Source organism: Lolium perenne, chromosome 4 (assembly GCF_019359855.2).
Source record: "Lolium perenne isolate Kyuss_39 chromosome 4, Kyuss_2.0, whole genome shotgun sequence".
NCBI classification, from domain to species: domain Eukaryota; kingdom Viridiplantae; phylum Streptophyta; class Magnoliopsida; order Poales; family Poaceae; genus Lolium; species Lolium perenne.
The window spans coordinates 133,749,010-133,764,303 of record NC_067247.2 but is presented as its reverse complement, the minus strand read 5'-3'; the positions used below and the strand labels follow the sequence as shown (position 1 = coordinate 133,764,303).

The following is a 15,294-nucleotide window of genomic DNA, read 5'->3' as shown; positions in this document are numbered from 1 at the left end:
GCCAGTGAGTCGACACAATCCCTTCCTCCTGCTGTTTCCCCAAGGAACAAAAGGAAAAGGAATGATGCCGAGGATTCTGGCACCTCTAAGGCTGAAGTTGTTCCTTCCCATCTGAAGGCAACTTATGATCCTTATATTGAATCCCTCGTCAGCTCGTAAGTCGTCTTTACTTCTCCCTCTTTTTGTACTCGAAATATTTATCTTGTCTTGTTTTTTATGCTGCCGATTTTTTGATCAACAGTGATGACGAGGAAGAAGTACCAACTGTTGACGTAGCTCCTCGAACGAGCACGTCACGCACTGTACTTGCCTCAGACACACTAGTTGAAGGAGAAGAATCTTCGCCTCCTCAACAAAATGTCGTCACCACTACTCCACCATCAAGCCCCCTTGCTCCTTCACCAAAAAGGTCAAGGGTTGAAAAGATTGTTGAACCTGCCCCTCAGTTGGGCAGTTCGTCGACTCTACTCTTAGATGATGTAAGTTTGCCGATATCTATATTTTTTATTTTGCTTTTTTCACGCCTTCTCGCTCTTTTTCATGCCGATGTTTCTCTTGCTGTGTTCGTCTTGAACAGCCCATGATCAAAGAGCTTCTCCGCATCGGATCCCAATTTATTGGGTACCATGAATATGCGAACAGAGCCGAAGGTAACGACTTCTATGCTTGCCGTTTTTCCTTGGCTTTTTGCTCCAGTTGTTTGTCGCGATTTTTGATCTTTCTTCTCTCTCTTTTTCATATCTCGACAGAGAAACTTGCAGAGGCCAACGAACGTGCCGACGCACTTGCTCAAAAACTTGAGCAAAGTGAGGCGGCTCGCAAGAAAGCCGAACTCGCTGCTAGCGAAGCCAAGGCCGAAGCTGATGAAGCCAAGGCAAAAGCTGCTGGTGTCGAGGAACTGCAGAAAAAACTTGAGGATGCTACATCTGCCTTAAACGAGCACAAAGCTGCGCAAGCTTCTCGTGAACAAGGAATCCTCAAGCGCCTGAAAACTCAAAGTCGCCGCACTTTCAGTAATTTTGCTGATCCCTTCTATTTTTATGAGAATCGTTGTTTCTTGTCTTTTGACTAATGCTTTGTTTTCTTGACAGCCCAAACAAACCAGGATTTTGATCTGATGAATCCTGTCGATGACCCGCTCCTTGACGCACTTTCCTATCTGGAGCTTCATGGGTCCGAGATTCGTGAAGGTGTGTCAAATGCTAACGCAGTATTGTCGGCATTGTTCCCCTACTTCTTCCCGAAGAAAGAGGAGCCTGCGACTTTCCTTAACCTTGCCAAGATGTTCAATTCACCGGAAGACCTTGGACTGAAGATGCGCCAAGAAAATATGAAGGTTGCCGTTGAGAACACTGTCGCGTTGGTTGCTGACAGTCAACAGACTATTGACTGGATGAAAGTTGGCGACACCGAGCAGATAGAACAATCAAGGTGGAAGTCGCTGATTAAGGCAGCCAAGCCCAACACCAAGAAGATCTTGGCCTATCTCGGGATTAAACCAGCGTCGACTCCTAGCTCGTCAAGGCCGGAGGTCTAGTTGCATGTCTCTGTTTTTCTTTCTGTTTCTTTTGCTCTTGTCGCCAAAGTAGTCATTTGGCGACACGTACTTCCTTAGCTCCACTGTAATGCCCTTGTAATTATTCCAAGAGATTAATGAAACCTCTGTCTTTGCTTGTTGTTTGATGTTGTCTTGTTTAAATTTCAGTTGATATTTGATAACTATACTCCATCTTCCGCTCCTTCCAATGTTTCGCCTTCTTCTTCTCGCGCGAGGAGAGCTTTTGCTGATACTGCACCTGTCGACGATACGTTGTCGCAAGAACTGGATGAACTTCGACAGCAACTTCAGTATGCGAAGAAGCAAACACTTGTGATGATGGAGCAATCTCGTAAGTCATCTGAAGCCGAAAAAGTTGCTCTTCAGCAAGCTCGCGAGGCCGTGGCTGCTAAGGAAATTGCTGCTTCCGAGGCTGAAAAGGCGACTACTCGAGAAAATTTCATGCTCGAATTGATGAATGAAGCCAGCGCAGATATGTCGGGTATGCTTGTTTCATCCTCCGATATCTTTCATCTTCATGCTATGTCTCTTAAAGGTTTCTACTTCGTTGTTTTGATAGGTTCCTTTACTGATGCTGCTGCCGAGGAAGAGAGGGTAAATGCTAGGACGAACCTCCTTGTTAACCTTTCCCTGGACCATGGTTCTTTGTTTTGGGCTACCCCAGAGAGGACCCGCCAAATTGTCAGATTTCAGGATCGCACCTCTCAAACTCGTGATTTCCTTGACTTCTGTACCAAGACCTTGTCCATGGTTTATAACTCCATGTTTCCTCGGAACATTCAACCAAAAACTCTTCCTGAATTGATGGAAAGATTCAAGGATGCTCGCAGTATCCATGATTTTGTCAAAGCTCAATTGGTAGCTGGCGCCAGATTTGCTCTTATCATGCTCCAGATCTGCCACTCAAATCTTGACCTTACCCAAGTTGTCGCGAAGGTTCATCAGAAGGTAAAACGTCGAAGAGTTGGTATTGACCGAATTAACACGAAGGTTTCGCCTATAGCCGAAGAAATGATTGAAGACCTTCTTCGGATGGACGCCGACTTTTTTGCCGATGGTCACTATGCCGATTTTCTTGGCGCTGCTCCTGAAGAAAACAGAGTTACCCTTGATGACATACTGAATCAAGACTAGTTATTTTCCTCCTGTAGATAATTCTTCTTTGTGACCCATGACTGTGATTATATTGTGAAGCAATCATTATATTTGTATGTTTGTCTAGCCCCCGAGTATTTCGGTGACTCTTTACTGTATTTGCATATTGCGAGGTTTTGAACCAAGGCATTTATGTATTTATGTCGGATATGAGCCCCCGAGCTTCTTTATTGAGTACTATTTTGTATTTTTACTGACTCACGAGGTATTTTAATACCAAGGCAAGGTTTTTTCTTTTTTGATGAACTATATTGAAATTTGTCGAAGCGAAGACTTTGAACATATCGATAAAGAGAAAGGTATATTGACACTATCTTTATTATATTGCAGCACCGCGAGCCCGCCTCATTAAAAACCTTCTCCGGCCCCACTCGGTGCCCCGAAAAAGGAAAAGAGTGCGTCTGAAAACTCGCGGGCGTTTCAGTACATTGAAGTTTTACAAGGACTATATTTCGACTCTAGGCGTAGAACCGCCTGAGTTGCGCCACGTTCCAGGGGTTTGGCTCCTCCACCCCTGTCTTCTTGTCCTTTATCCTGTATGCTCCTCCTCCGATTACTTCCGTGACAATGTAAGGGCCAAGCCATGGTGACTCGAGTTTTTCATGACTTTTTTGCGTGAGCCGAAGAACTAGGTCTCCCACCTGAAAAGATCTTGGCCGCAAACGTCGACTGTGGTAATTCTTCAAGTCCTGTTGGTATTTGGTTACCCGAGATAATACTTCGTCTCGAGCTTCATCAAGTGCGTCGACGTCGTCTTCTAGCGCTTTTCTCGACACTTCTTCGTCATATTCGACGACGCATGGAGAGTTGTGCTCTATCTCGATTGGTAGTACTGCTTCTGCTCCATGAACCAAGAAAAACGGAGTTTCCTGTGTTGCTGTGTTTGGTGTTGTTCGGATGCTCCACAACACACTTGGTAATTCTTCTGGCCAGGTATGCCGAGCTTTTTCCAGTGGTCCTAACAAGCGTTTCTTGATGCCATTGCAGATGATGCCATTGGCTTTCTCGACTTGCCCATTGGTTTGAGGATGTGCAACTGACGCAAAGTGCAACTTGATACCCACCTCTTCGCAATAATCCTTGAATTCGTGGGATGTGAAGTTACTGCCGTTGTCTGTGACGATGCTGTGGGGCACTCCAAATCTGAAAACGAGGCCTTTTATGAATTTTACTGCGGATGCTCCGTCTGGTGAATTTATCGGCTTCGCTTCTATCCACTTTGTAAATTTGTCGACGGCTACTAGCATATACTCCTTTCCTCCTGGCCAGGATTTGTGTAACTTGCCCACCATATCAAGTCCCCATTGAGCAAAGGGCCATGACAATGGTATTGGTGCTAGCTCTCTGCTTTGGAGAATGAGGTTTTGCGGCGAACCTTTGACACGCGTCGCAAGTTCTTACTATGTCCTTGGCGTCCTCGATTGCTGTCAACCAGTAGAATCCTGCCCGAAAAACCTTGGCTGCAATAGCTCGACTACTTGCGTGGTGGCCACATATTCCTTCGTGTACATCCTTCGTAATTATTCTTCCTTCTTACGGTGTGACACACCTTTGCAAGACGCCTGAAATACTTCGTTTATATAATTCTCCTTTGACCACCGTGAAAGCTTTGGAGCGTCGAATTACTCGCCTTGCCTCAACTGGATCGTCGGGTATTTCTTTCCTGAGGATGTATGATATGTACGGCTGCATCCACGGTATCTGTATCACCATGACCAGGTCCTGATCTTCTTCTTCTTCCTCTTGTTTTTCCTTGGTAGCCCCCGAGGATTTCTTCTCCTTCTTTTTTGATTTTGTCGACTTAGTGGATCTTTCTGTTATCTCTTCCCAGAATACCCCTGGCGGGACTGCAAGGCATTGCGACCCGATGTTTGCAAGAACGTCGGCTTCGTCGTTGCTCAATCTACTAATATGATTTACTTCGCATCCATCGAACAACTTCTCGAGCTCGTTGTACACCTCCTTGTATGCCATCATGCTATCATTGACTGCGTCACATTGGTTCATAACTTGCTGAGCCACCAACTGTGAGTCGCCAAAGATTTTTAGTCGAGTTGCACCGCAGGCTTTCGCCATCTTCATCCCGTGTATGAGAGCCTCATATTCTGCTTCATTGTTAGATGCGTTAGGGAACGTCATCCGAAGGATGTACTTCAAAATGTAGCCTTCGGGTGATATGAGTACTACTCCTGCGCCAGCCCCTTCTAGTCTCTTGGACCCATCAAAGTTCATGGTCCAGGTTCTCGATAAGTCTGGGGGTCCTGTGTTTTGCAACTCCATCCACTCTGCGATGAAGTCCGGCAGTATTTGCGACTTGATTGCTTTTCTTTTTTCACACGTGATGTCCCGAGGGGAAAGTTCTATTCCCCAAAGGGAGACACGACCCGTAGCTTCTGGGTTATTCAATATATTTGACAAGGGAGCTTCATTGACCACTATGATCGGGTGTGCCGAAAAATAGTGGCGTAATTTTCGTGCTGTTGTGAATACTCCATATGCTATCTTTTGGTACTGAGGGTACCTTTGTTTTCAGGGCGATAAAACTTCGCTAACGAAGTATACTGGCCTCTGCACGCCGTGGAGTTTTCCTTCTTCTTCCCTTTCGACAACTAGCACCGTGCTCACCACTTGGGGCGTGGCTGCGATATACAGCAGGAGAGGTTCCCTTTCTTTTGGCGCCACCAAAATTGGTGGTGTCGAGATTGTGCGCTTCAAATCCTCGAAAGCTCTGTCGGCTTCTTCGTTCCATTGGAATTTATCTCCTTGCTTTATCAGAGCGTAGAATGGTAATGCTTTTTCACCCAGCCTAGCGACGAATCTGCTCAAAGCTGCGACTCGCCCAGTTAGCTGTTGTATTTCTTTCAACTTTGTTGGCTTCCTAATTATTACGATAGCATGTATTTTATCGGGATTTGCTTCGATCCCTCTTGCTGAAACTAGAAACCCCAGAAGTTCTCCCGCTGGGACGCCGAAGGAACACTTCGTCGGGTTCAGTTTGAGGCAGAACTTATCAAGGTTGTCGAAGGTTTCCTTGAGATCTTCGATCAGCGTTGCCCCCTTTTTTGATGTTATGACGACATCATCGATGTATACTTGTACGTTCTTCCCAATCTGTGTCGCCAAACACTTCTGCATCATCCTCTGATATGTTGCTCCCGCATTTTTTAGACCAAAGGGCATTGTTCTGTAGCAAAACACGCCGTAAGGTGTAATAAACGCGGTCTTTACTTCATCTTCTTCTTTCAATCTGATCTGGTTATAACCAGAATATGCATCCAGGAAGGAAAGACGTTCGCATCCAGCCGTGGAATCGATAATTTGATCGATCCTCGGGAGGGGAAAGTGATCCTTTGGACAATGTTTATTGAGACACGTAAAGTCGACGCACATGCGAAGGACCTTAGTGTTTTTCTTCGGCACCAGCACAGGATTTGCTACCCATGTGGCTTCTGTGAATATCTCTTTGATAAAACCAGCTTCTTGCAGTCGATTGATTTCTGACAGCATGGCTTTGCGGTTTGGTTCCGAAAAACGCCGCAAAGGTTGTTTGATTGGTCTCGCTAGTGGATCCAAGTTTAGGTGGTGCTCGGCAAGTTCCCTGGGTACTCCTGGCATGTCAGCTGGACACCATGCGAAGATTTTCCAGTGCTCACGGAGGAACTCGACGAGCGCGCTTTCCTATGCGATATCCATATCGTTTGCGATAGATGTCGTCTTTTTTGGGTCTGTCGGGTGAATCTGCACCTCTTTTGAATTTTTCTCGGTACTGAAAGTTGATTCTTTGTTTGGCCTTCCAACGTCTGGCAGTACGTCGTAATCAGTCATGCTTTTTGACGCCAAGTACTCAGCTTGCATCCCGAAAGTTTCTGACAACCGGTGGAAATCCTTGTCGCACTTATCGGCTAAGGCAAAGCTTCCTTTGACTGTGATTGGTCCCTTTGGTCCAGGCATCCTCCACAACAGGTATGTATAGTGTGGCACCGCCATAAATCTAGCATATGCTGGTCGTCCCAACAGAGCGTGGTATTGCGACGGAAAATCCACGACTTCAAATTCGAGCCTCTCGATTCTATAATTTTCTCGGGTCCCAAACTGAACGTCGAGATTGATCTTTCCCAATGGATAACTTGGTTTCTCCGGTGTGATGCCGTGGAACCTTGTGTCTGTTGGTTTCAAGTTTGCTAAGGATATGTTCATCTTCCTCAATGTATCTGCATACATAAGGTTTAGCTGCCGCCGTCTATGAACACTCGAGAGACATCAAATCCCGCGATAATCTTGTGCGAGAATAAGTCTTGGCTGGCACAGTCGAGGAACTTGCTGCGGATGATCTGCTATTGTGAAGCCGATATCTTGTCCTGACCAATTAAGGTACTCAACTGTTGGTGGAGGCATCTTCTCTGCCATAAACACCTGTCGTGAGATTACTTTCTGAGCTCTATTGGACGGCCTTCCTTTCTGAATCATCGACACTGCTCCGTTGGAGTTAGGATCAACATAAGGTGGTGGTGGAGGTGCTGCCGCTATTCTGAGCTGATGCCGATTGTCGTCTGTAATCGCGGGAGGAGGCGGCAAGTGAATCTCGCTTCTGGGTTCTCGAGGATTTCTCTGTGCTGCCCGCGCATTAGCGTTCTCTGCATACCGCAACATTGCTTGAAAATTTCGACAATCTTTCTGCATGTGCCCTGACTGTCTTTTACCGTTGCTGTCGAGGAAAAAATGCATCTGGCACGGTCCATTCATCATCTCTTCAGGGGACACGAAAGGCCTTGGGAACCTAGGCCCGCTATTTTGCCTGTTGCGTGAATCATCCCTGTTATCACCTTGCTGTTCATTGCTTCTCTGGTAATCATCTCTAGTGCTTCCTCCTGTATTTGTCCGAAATCCTGCCGAAATTTGTCCTGGAGCGTCGTAGTTCTGGTACTACCGAGGAAATCTTCGCCTCGGTTGATAGTTTCGACCACGATCCTCCTCTGGCGACCTGTGCCGTTTGTTGTGGACAGCGTCTTCTCCATCTGCCCATTTATTTGCTATCTCCATTAACGCGGATACTGTCTTTGGATTGGTCCTTCCCAAGTCCTCGACAAAATCTCCACGCCTGACTCCTGCGACAAGCGCGTCTATTGCTCTCTCGTCAGATATATTTTCTGCCGAGTTTTTGATGATATTCCACCTTTGGATGTACTTTCTCATTGGCTCATCTGGCTTTTGTCGACATGCTCTCAACTCCTCTAACGACGCGGGTTTTTTGCACGTGGATCTGAAGTTCTTGACGAACACATCCTCGAAACTTTCCCAGCTGTCGATGGATCCTGGAGCGAGTTTCTTTATCCAAGATCGTGCGGCTCCACTTAAATGTACTTGGATGCTTTGCATAGTTGTTGCCCTGGTTCCTCCTGTCAGCTTCACCGTCTCCAGATAGTCGACTAGCCAATCCTCTGGATCTTGGAGGCGTCGAACTTTTTGAAATTATCGGGTAACTTGAATCCTGAGGGGACTCGAGTTTTTCGGACTCTCCTCGTGAAGCATGGTAAGCCGCACATATCCTCGTCATTAAGTTCTGGAGATTGCCGATGATCCCTTCTGCTTTGCCGCGCTCTGTCGACCCTTGCTTGCGCTGCTGTGTCTCTTGCTCCACTTGGTCCTTCAGGTGCTGCCGCTGTTGCTGCTGCAGGTCGTGGACTATTTTGCCTTGCCGCTCCTTCGGGGGGCGTTGACACAAATGCTGTCCCCATAGCTCCAACTCCTGCTACCGCCATATTGTACAGTGTTTCCCTTGGATCACCTGGAGGTGGTTTAGATGCAAGGATAAAAGCATGTGTTGCCATATACCCAGCCTCTGGTGTCTTAGGGATGATGTTTCCTCTTGTATCTATTGACATAAAGGACATGTCGAGGTTTTGGACCAAGTGCTCTCTTTCTGCTTCGGGTATGTGTTGCAGCCTTGATCTTGCTCTATTCTGCGCCTCCCGGTGGCTATCACCCATAGTTCTAGATTGTCGACTTAGATCTGCCCTTCTCCTGCTGGATGCAGAAGCTGCCTCCTTTCTCCTGTTCAACTCAGCTGTCTGTTTTTCCAATTCCCTGGCAGCTCGTGCGAGCCTATATTGATATGCTTGTAACTCCTCTGGTGTGGCCGTGGTAGCCATTGGTTCTGTACCGTTCATAGCTCTCGCGGCTCTGTCCCACGCTGCTTGCGAAAGTTGAACTCTATCTCGCGGCTCTGGCCCGACGTATTTGTTGCCCAGGCCTTGGCGCAGATTGGAGGGATCGACGTATGGATTTCCCAAACTGTCGAAAGCCTCAGATGTTTCCTCTTGATCTTCAATGGCATAAATCTGATGATACTTTGTACTCAGATCTATGTTGGGTTTGGTGACATCATCGTTGAGATTGATGAAGACCTTGCCCACTGTGAGAGATTTGTCGATGAAGTCGTGACTGTCGACATCGCTTGAGCCATCGCTTATATATGAGTCCGCAGATGACTCAAACGACATGTCGTTGAAGATCTTGGCGAGTTTCTCTCTTGCTCTGGTGCTGAAGTAGCGTGTCGCCGAAGTTTCTTCTTCTCCTGACTCGGTTGACGATGCATAGCTTGAAAAATCAGAATCGACCGCCGACGATCCCGACAAAACCGGAATCTCGACACGATACGATCCTTCCTTCTCGACGCGAAAGTGAAACCTTCCGAACGTCATCTCCATGGGCTCCGCCAGATACGCATATGCATCCAAACGGGAGGGTGGGTGAGGAACAAAATCGACAAGACCAGCAGCGATCTGTTTACCTCGATCCATTGTGTTGCTTGCGGTTGACGATGTCGAAGATCTTGAACGTGCCATCGAGATCAGATCCTTACGCCTCTAGTTCCCACAGACGGCGCCAATTGACAAGGTATCAACTTGTCAATGCCTATGGATTGTAGGCTAGGGTTTAGTTGGAAGTAGAGGGTAAGTAGATCTCGAAGGTTTCAGCCGAAAAGTACTCGACGATTATGAAAACTAGGGTTTGTAGACAATGATTCGATTATTTCTTCGTCCCTCGGCTCCCCCTTTATATAGGAGGTGGAGCCGAGGGATTCGTGCTATACAAGTTACAGAGTCCGGGATGGTTTCTAACTCATCTCGCCAGATTACAAATAACACTTCCTATTACAACTCTTGACTTTCCTTGATATATCTTGGGCTCCCGAATCTTCTTATTCTTCGGATAGTGGGCCTTCAGTAAACCCCGGGTACTATCTTCGGCAGGCCCATTTGGGATGCCTATGTCACTCGGTCCTACCGATCCAGTCACTCGCGTCGCCCCTTCTCCTCTCCTAACCCTAGCTCTCCCGCACGCTCTGGCGATCTGTGGTCGCCGCCGCCGTTATCGAATTACTCCGGCCGTCTCCGGCCGTCCCTGGCGACGAGATTGGTCGCAAATGTACGACCGCTCGACGGCGCACCTTTCGGTCCATGTCGATCTGTGCTTCGCCGTCGCCACCGTTCGTCCCCAACTCATCTGCGATATGGCCGCAAGGTTCTGCGGCGATGCGCCGCTCGCCGGTGCTCCTGATGTTGTGGCGTTGCCGTGCCCTGCCGTGGTGGTGCTGGGCGCTGCGGCGTTGTCGTGGCCTGGCCTGGCGCTGCCGTGCCCCTGACGTGTGCTGCTGTGGCCTCCATGGCCGCATTCGTCGACCCACTTCACCTCTAAGTGTTCCACCGCCTCCCATATCTCTCCCAGCGCTTCTCCTTCTTCTCTTCTAGCTCAAGCCATGGCTGCTCCTCCTCTTGGAGGTGCTGTCATGTTGTATTGGTGCTGATGTTCTATGATGTGTGTATGCTGCTGGCTCCCTGCTACTGCCATGGTTGCTAGTTACTGCTGGTGCTCTATTTGCTCTACTTATGCTGCTGCACTCCCCATGCTCTAGCCTATGCTGTGCCGTTGTTCTCCTCGCTCTGGATTATGGAGGTGTGCTTTCCCTCTGTGTTGTTGTGGCTCATGAGCATTCAATGATGCTCCTGCCATGCTAGCTTGATCCTGGGCTTGCTACTGGTACTCTGCCCTTGTTGTGTAACTATTTAACTGCCCCTGGCTTGATTTCTGTGATGAATCCTTGCATTTTTGCAAGTGCCAGTGTCTTTGTGTGTTGTTCATTGAGCTCTAGCTCCTGGTAAAGCTCTACTAGGCTTAGTTGTTATCTAGCTACTTCATTTCTTTGTTGATGTGCTTCTGGATATAATTATAAAATTATTTGTATGATTATCTGTGATACAATTGTTGCTTAACTATGGCTATTTCATTAACTGGTCCATGTGTTGATGCTAGGATTGCCTCTAGCATGCCCTCTCTAGCAAGCTCTGGTGATCATGTGATCATCAGCTGCTTGTTGATTGCTTGCTAACCAACTGTCTGTGCCTGTCTGGTGCTTATCCTGGTGACTATGTGGCACCATATCTTGTGCTGGTGCAGGATTTTTCTTGATCAAGTATCTGCTCATGCTTGCATTGATCCTCTGGATCATTTGCAAGTGTCTATACCTCTGGTTGCTTGCGTATTTCAATTATCTATCAGGTTTGGCTTGATCAAATGGATAAATGGATGAACTGTGATACAGTGATGATTCTTTTGATTGATTTTCTTGAGCTAGAGGGATGCCAACCATTTGTTGGGGACCCTATCTCACTTTGAACCCTCTGGGTAATGATGCGGTGGCTTGATGTGTGGTTTTGTGGGTTTGAGGTGGCCCTGACAACATCCTGATGCTGTCCAAGGGTAGCTCCCCCTCTCTGTGCCTTGCTGTGGTTGGGTGAATGCTTGCTGGTGATCCTATTGGATTACCAGAAGCTTTTGATGTTGAAAATACTTGCAGAAAACATATATATCTACATATCTGATGGTTTTAAATGGGCTAGAGTAGTCTGTGTGTATCTAGGTACAAGTCTGGGATGGTTTTCTTCCTATTTCCATTTGGAAATATGCTACCACTTGTCTGGTTGGCATAACCATGGCCATAGACTTTGATTGATCCCTGATTTTTTCCATTTCTATCAGGTTACTCTTGGTATATGACCAAGTGATGATCAATACTGGATTATTCCACCCTTTAGTGTATCTGTGTATACATGGTTGTGCATATGGTGAACAACACCATCTGGTTTGTTCATGATTATGGTATACCTCACTCCAGCTCCTAGAAAATGTTGTTGGTGTAGAGGTTTTGCTTCTGGATGGTTTCTGTGCTTGCCCTGCTCCTCCTGGCTAGCTGATGCTTGATCTACTCCTTGATTTGTTGTTCAATAGTAAGCAGTTCTTGGTGGAACTGTTTATGGAGGGTTTGGCTAGCTATATGTTCTTCCTGTTCTTGAGTTCTTACCCTGGTGAAGCTGTTGTCAATGAGCTGCTAGGGTTTGGCTTGAAAAAGATTATATATGGCCCTCTCCTTGCTCTCTTGGTCGACAGCAGAGCCTGGCACCATTTTGGTGACTCCCCTGGCTGTGTGTGCTGGTGTGCATGCACACAGCCCTGTGAGCTGCCTGTGTGGTTCCATGTTGGGACTTGGTCCTTTTGGTGGATCAGCTCGGCTGATCTTGATAATATCCTCTCAATTCCCTTTATTTGCTAACCTACCAAGTGGCATTGCCACTTGGCTTAATGCTTCTTTTGTTTCTTTGTTTGTGTATGCAGGTTTGAAGAGATGATCAAGGATCTTCCCTTCAAGATATTAATCAAGAACTACAAGATGAAAATTTAGTGTAGTGAAGCAAGTTTCTATTCTTTGTAATGTTCCTTTTCTATTTTTCCATTTATTCAATTTCTGTAATGTATTGTAATATTCATAATCCATTTGGAATATTGTAATTGACAATGTAAATTGTGTGATAATCAATAAAGCTCAAGGTTTCTCTATTGAGCTTTAAATATGTGTGATATTATTTTATATATTTGATTATCTATTTGTTTAATGAATTATCCCAATTTGAATTATGATATATTCAATTGATGTTTGAATTTGGAATTCAAACACAACTTGTTTGATTTAAATCATGCAACTTAAATTGAGATGCCATATATTCCCCTCTCTACTCGAAAACCCTAATTGAGTTAATTGAGGTCCAAATTTATCGCACTCTTGAAACCCTAACCATGTAAGGTGTCGAGAGAGAAACTTGTCCCCCTTCGTTGCAGTTTTCTTTTAAAAGCGCGAAATTTCCCCATATTTTACGATGCAATGCACATCCCTTTATGAATTCTACCCCTCGATCGTCTCTAAACCTGGGATATTATAGCCAGCCAACAAAACTTCACTATATCAGGGAGTGTTTACAAACGCCGTGGGTTATCTCATAATCTGATAAACCCTAGTCGGTGGCTGACAAGATGTATTTATAGACGGTGTCAACGATCCGATACGCTTCGGCCCAAGTCTACTGGCAAGGAGCCTCGCTCCACTCGTCAGAAGTTAGCCCCCCTTTAGTATAGGAATTTGGATCACAATATAACATTAGTACTCGCCACGATCGTCGACCCTGCAACTACAAGTGGTATCACAGCCGCGGTGTTCGATCCGCCTCACCACTGATGCGCGTTGTTTGATCCGTCGCGGAACCATGCCGGGATCGCATGATGGTGAGGAGAAGGACAAGGAAAAGGGGTGTTGCCGGCGACTTCACCATCGAAGTCCCTGGCACGGTTGTCTCTCAACGATGGAAAGGACGAGCGCGTAATGGAGCGGGTGTACCATGGTAGAGGAGGCTCACAGCCTCCGATGCTCACCAAGACCAACTACCAGGAGTGGTCGTTGGTGATGAATGTCCATATGGAGGCGGAAGGGCATTGGGACGTTGTCAACAATCTCAAAGGTACAAACCGTGATGATCGTCGCGCCCTGGCTTACATCCTCCAGGGAGTACCGCTGGAGCTCATGCGTGTCCTGGCCGTCAAGGAGACGACGCATGACGTGTGCGAGGCTCTGAAGACCATGTGCGTCGGCAGCGAGCGCGTGCGCGAGGTCAAGACCGGAACCCTTCGCTCGGAGTACAACAATCTTAGGTATCGTAGCGGAGAAGGAATTGAGTCCTATATTCTGTGTTTCAGCACAATCATGACAGATCTTGAGGTGCTCAACAATCCCATCGACGAGCGCAAGGCCGGGCTCAAGGTGTTGCGCACGGTGGCCAGGCCATACAAGGAGATGGCGCAAGCGATCGAGTCCTTGCTCGATCTGAAGAAAATGACCCTGGAGGAACTCACGGGGCGCCTCGTCATCTACGAAGATCGTGAAGCCGACAAGGAGAAAGCCGCCACGGGTGGACGCCTGCTCCTTACTGAGGAGGAGTGGGCGGCGCGGAGCAAGCTCGGCGACCATGGCGCTGGGTCGTCCTTAGGGGGAGACTGGAAGGGAAAGGGGGACTACAATTCTAAGCAGCATGCGGGTGATCACGGCCAAGCAAAACCCGGGGGAGGCGACGGCGCTCCCAGGCGCAAGGGAGAGTGCCAGTACTGTGGCATCCGCGGGCACTGGGCAAAAGAGTGTCACAAGCGGGAGCGAGAAGGCCGGCGAAGCGCACATTGCTCAGGCAGAGGAGGCGCACATGGCGGAAGCTCCTCCTGCGATGTTGCTCATTGCGAGTGTTGTCGACACCACAAAGCACGCTCTGAGCGCGCACCATACTCCAACCCCATGTCCAGAGCGCGCACGGCGTGGTAAGTGCTGGCACCCAGTACATATTACTCAATCAAGAGCGAGTCATACCCACTCCAGGCAACAATAAGCACCGGTTCTTCGACTCCAGTACGAGCAACCACATGATAGGCAGCAGGGAGATGCTGACCGATCTGGACGAGACCGTGCATGGCATCGTCAAGTTCAAAGATGGCTCACTCGTGGAGATCCACGGTCGCGGGACCGTTCTCTTCATCGACAACAACAACGAGCCCCGTGCCCTCACCAGCGTGTACCTCATCCTGAAGCTGCACACGAAGATAGTGAGCCTGTGGCAGCTAGACGAGGTTGGCTCCCACTCTGTCATTGGTGGCGGGGCGTTTCCCCTCTTCGACCAACGACGTCAGCTGCTTGCCCGTGTGAAGAGGGCAACGAACTGCTTGTACCCAGTGAAGTTCAAACTATCCACTGCTCTCTACCTCATGACAGCAGCCTCTGAGGATCAGACATGGTGGTGGCATGCCCATTTCAGCCTCCCGCACTTTTGAGCCCTGCATGACCTTGGCTCGAAGAGGATGGTGCGAGGAATGCCGGTCGTTGAGCATATGGAGCATTTCTGTGACGGTTGTGCACTTGGGAAGATGCATCACACTCCTTTCCCAAGAGCCTCTACATATAGGGCAGAACGCGTCCTCAACCTCGTCCATGGTGACCTCTGCGGGCTGATCACACCAGCGACACCCAGCAGTAACAAGTACTTCCTCTCGGTCGTTGATGATTTTAGTCGGTACATGTGGCTTGAAGTGCTTAGGAGCAATGACGAGGCCATCAGTTTCTTCAAGAAGATCAAGGCACTTGCTGAATCTGACCAAGAAGTGAAGCTGCGCGCGTTCAGGATAGACCGTGGCGGTGAATTCAACTCGTTTGAGTT

General features: G+C 47.8%; 1 protein-coding gene across 1 annotated transcript; it reads left to right on the top strand.

Annotated features, from left to right (window-relative positions):
* Window positions 1-13,424: 13,424 nt before the first annotated feature.
* LOC139839130 (uncharacterized) lies at window positions 13,425-14,911 on the top strand. Its single transcript, XM_071829175.1, has 2 exons — window positions 13,425-14,253; window positions 14,463-14,911. The coding sequence occupies exons 1-2, from the start codon at window positions 13,425-13,427 to the stop codon at window positions 14,909-14,911; spliced, it is 1,278 nt and encodes a 425-aa protein (XP_071685276.1).
* Window positions 14,912-15,294: the final 383 nt, after the last annotated feature.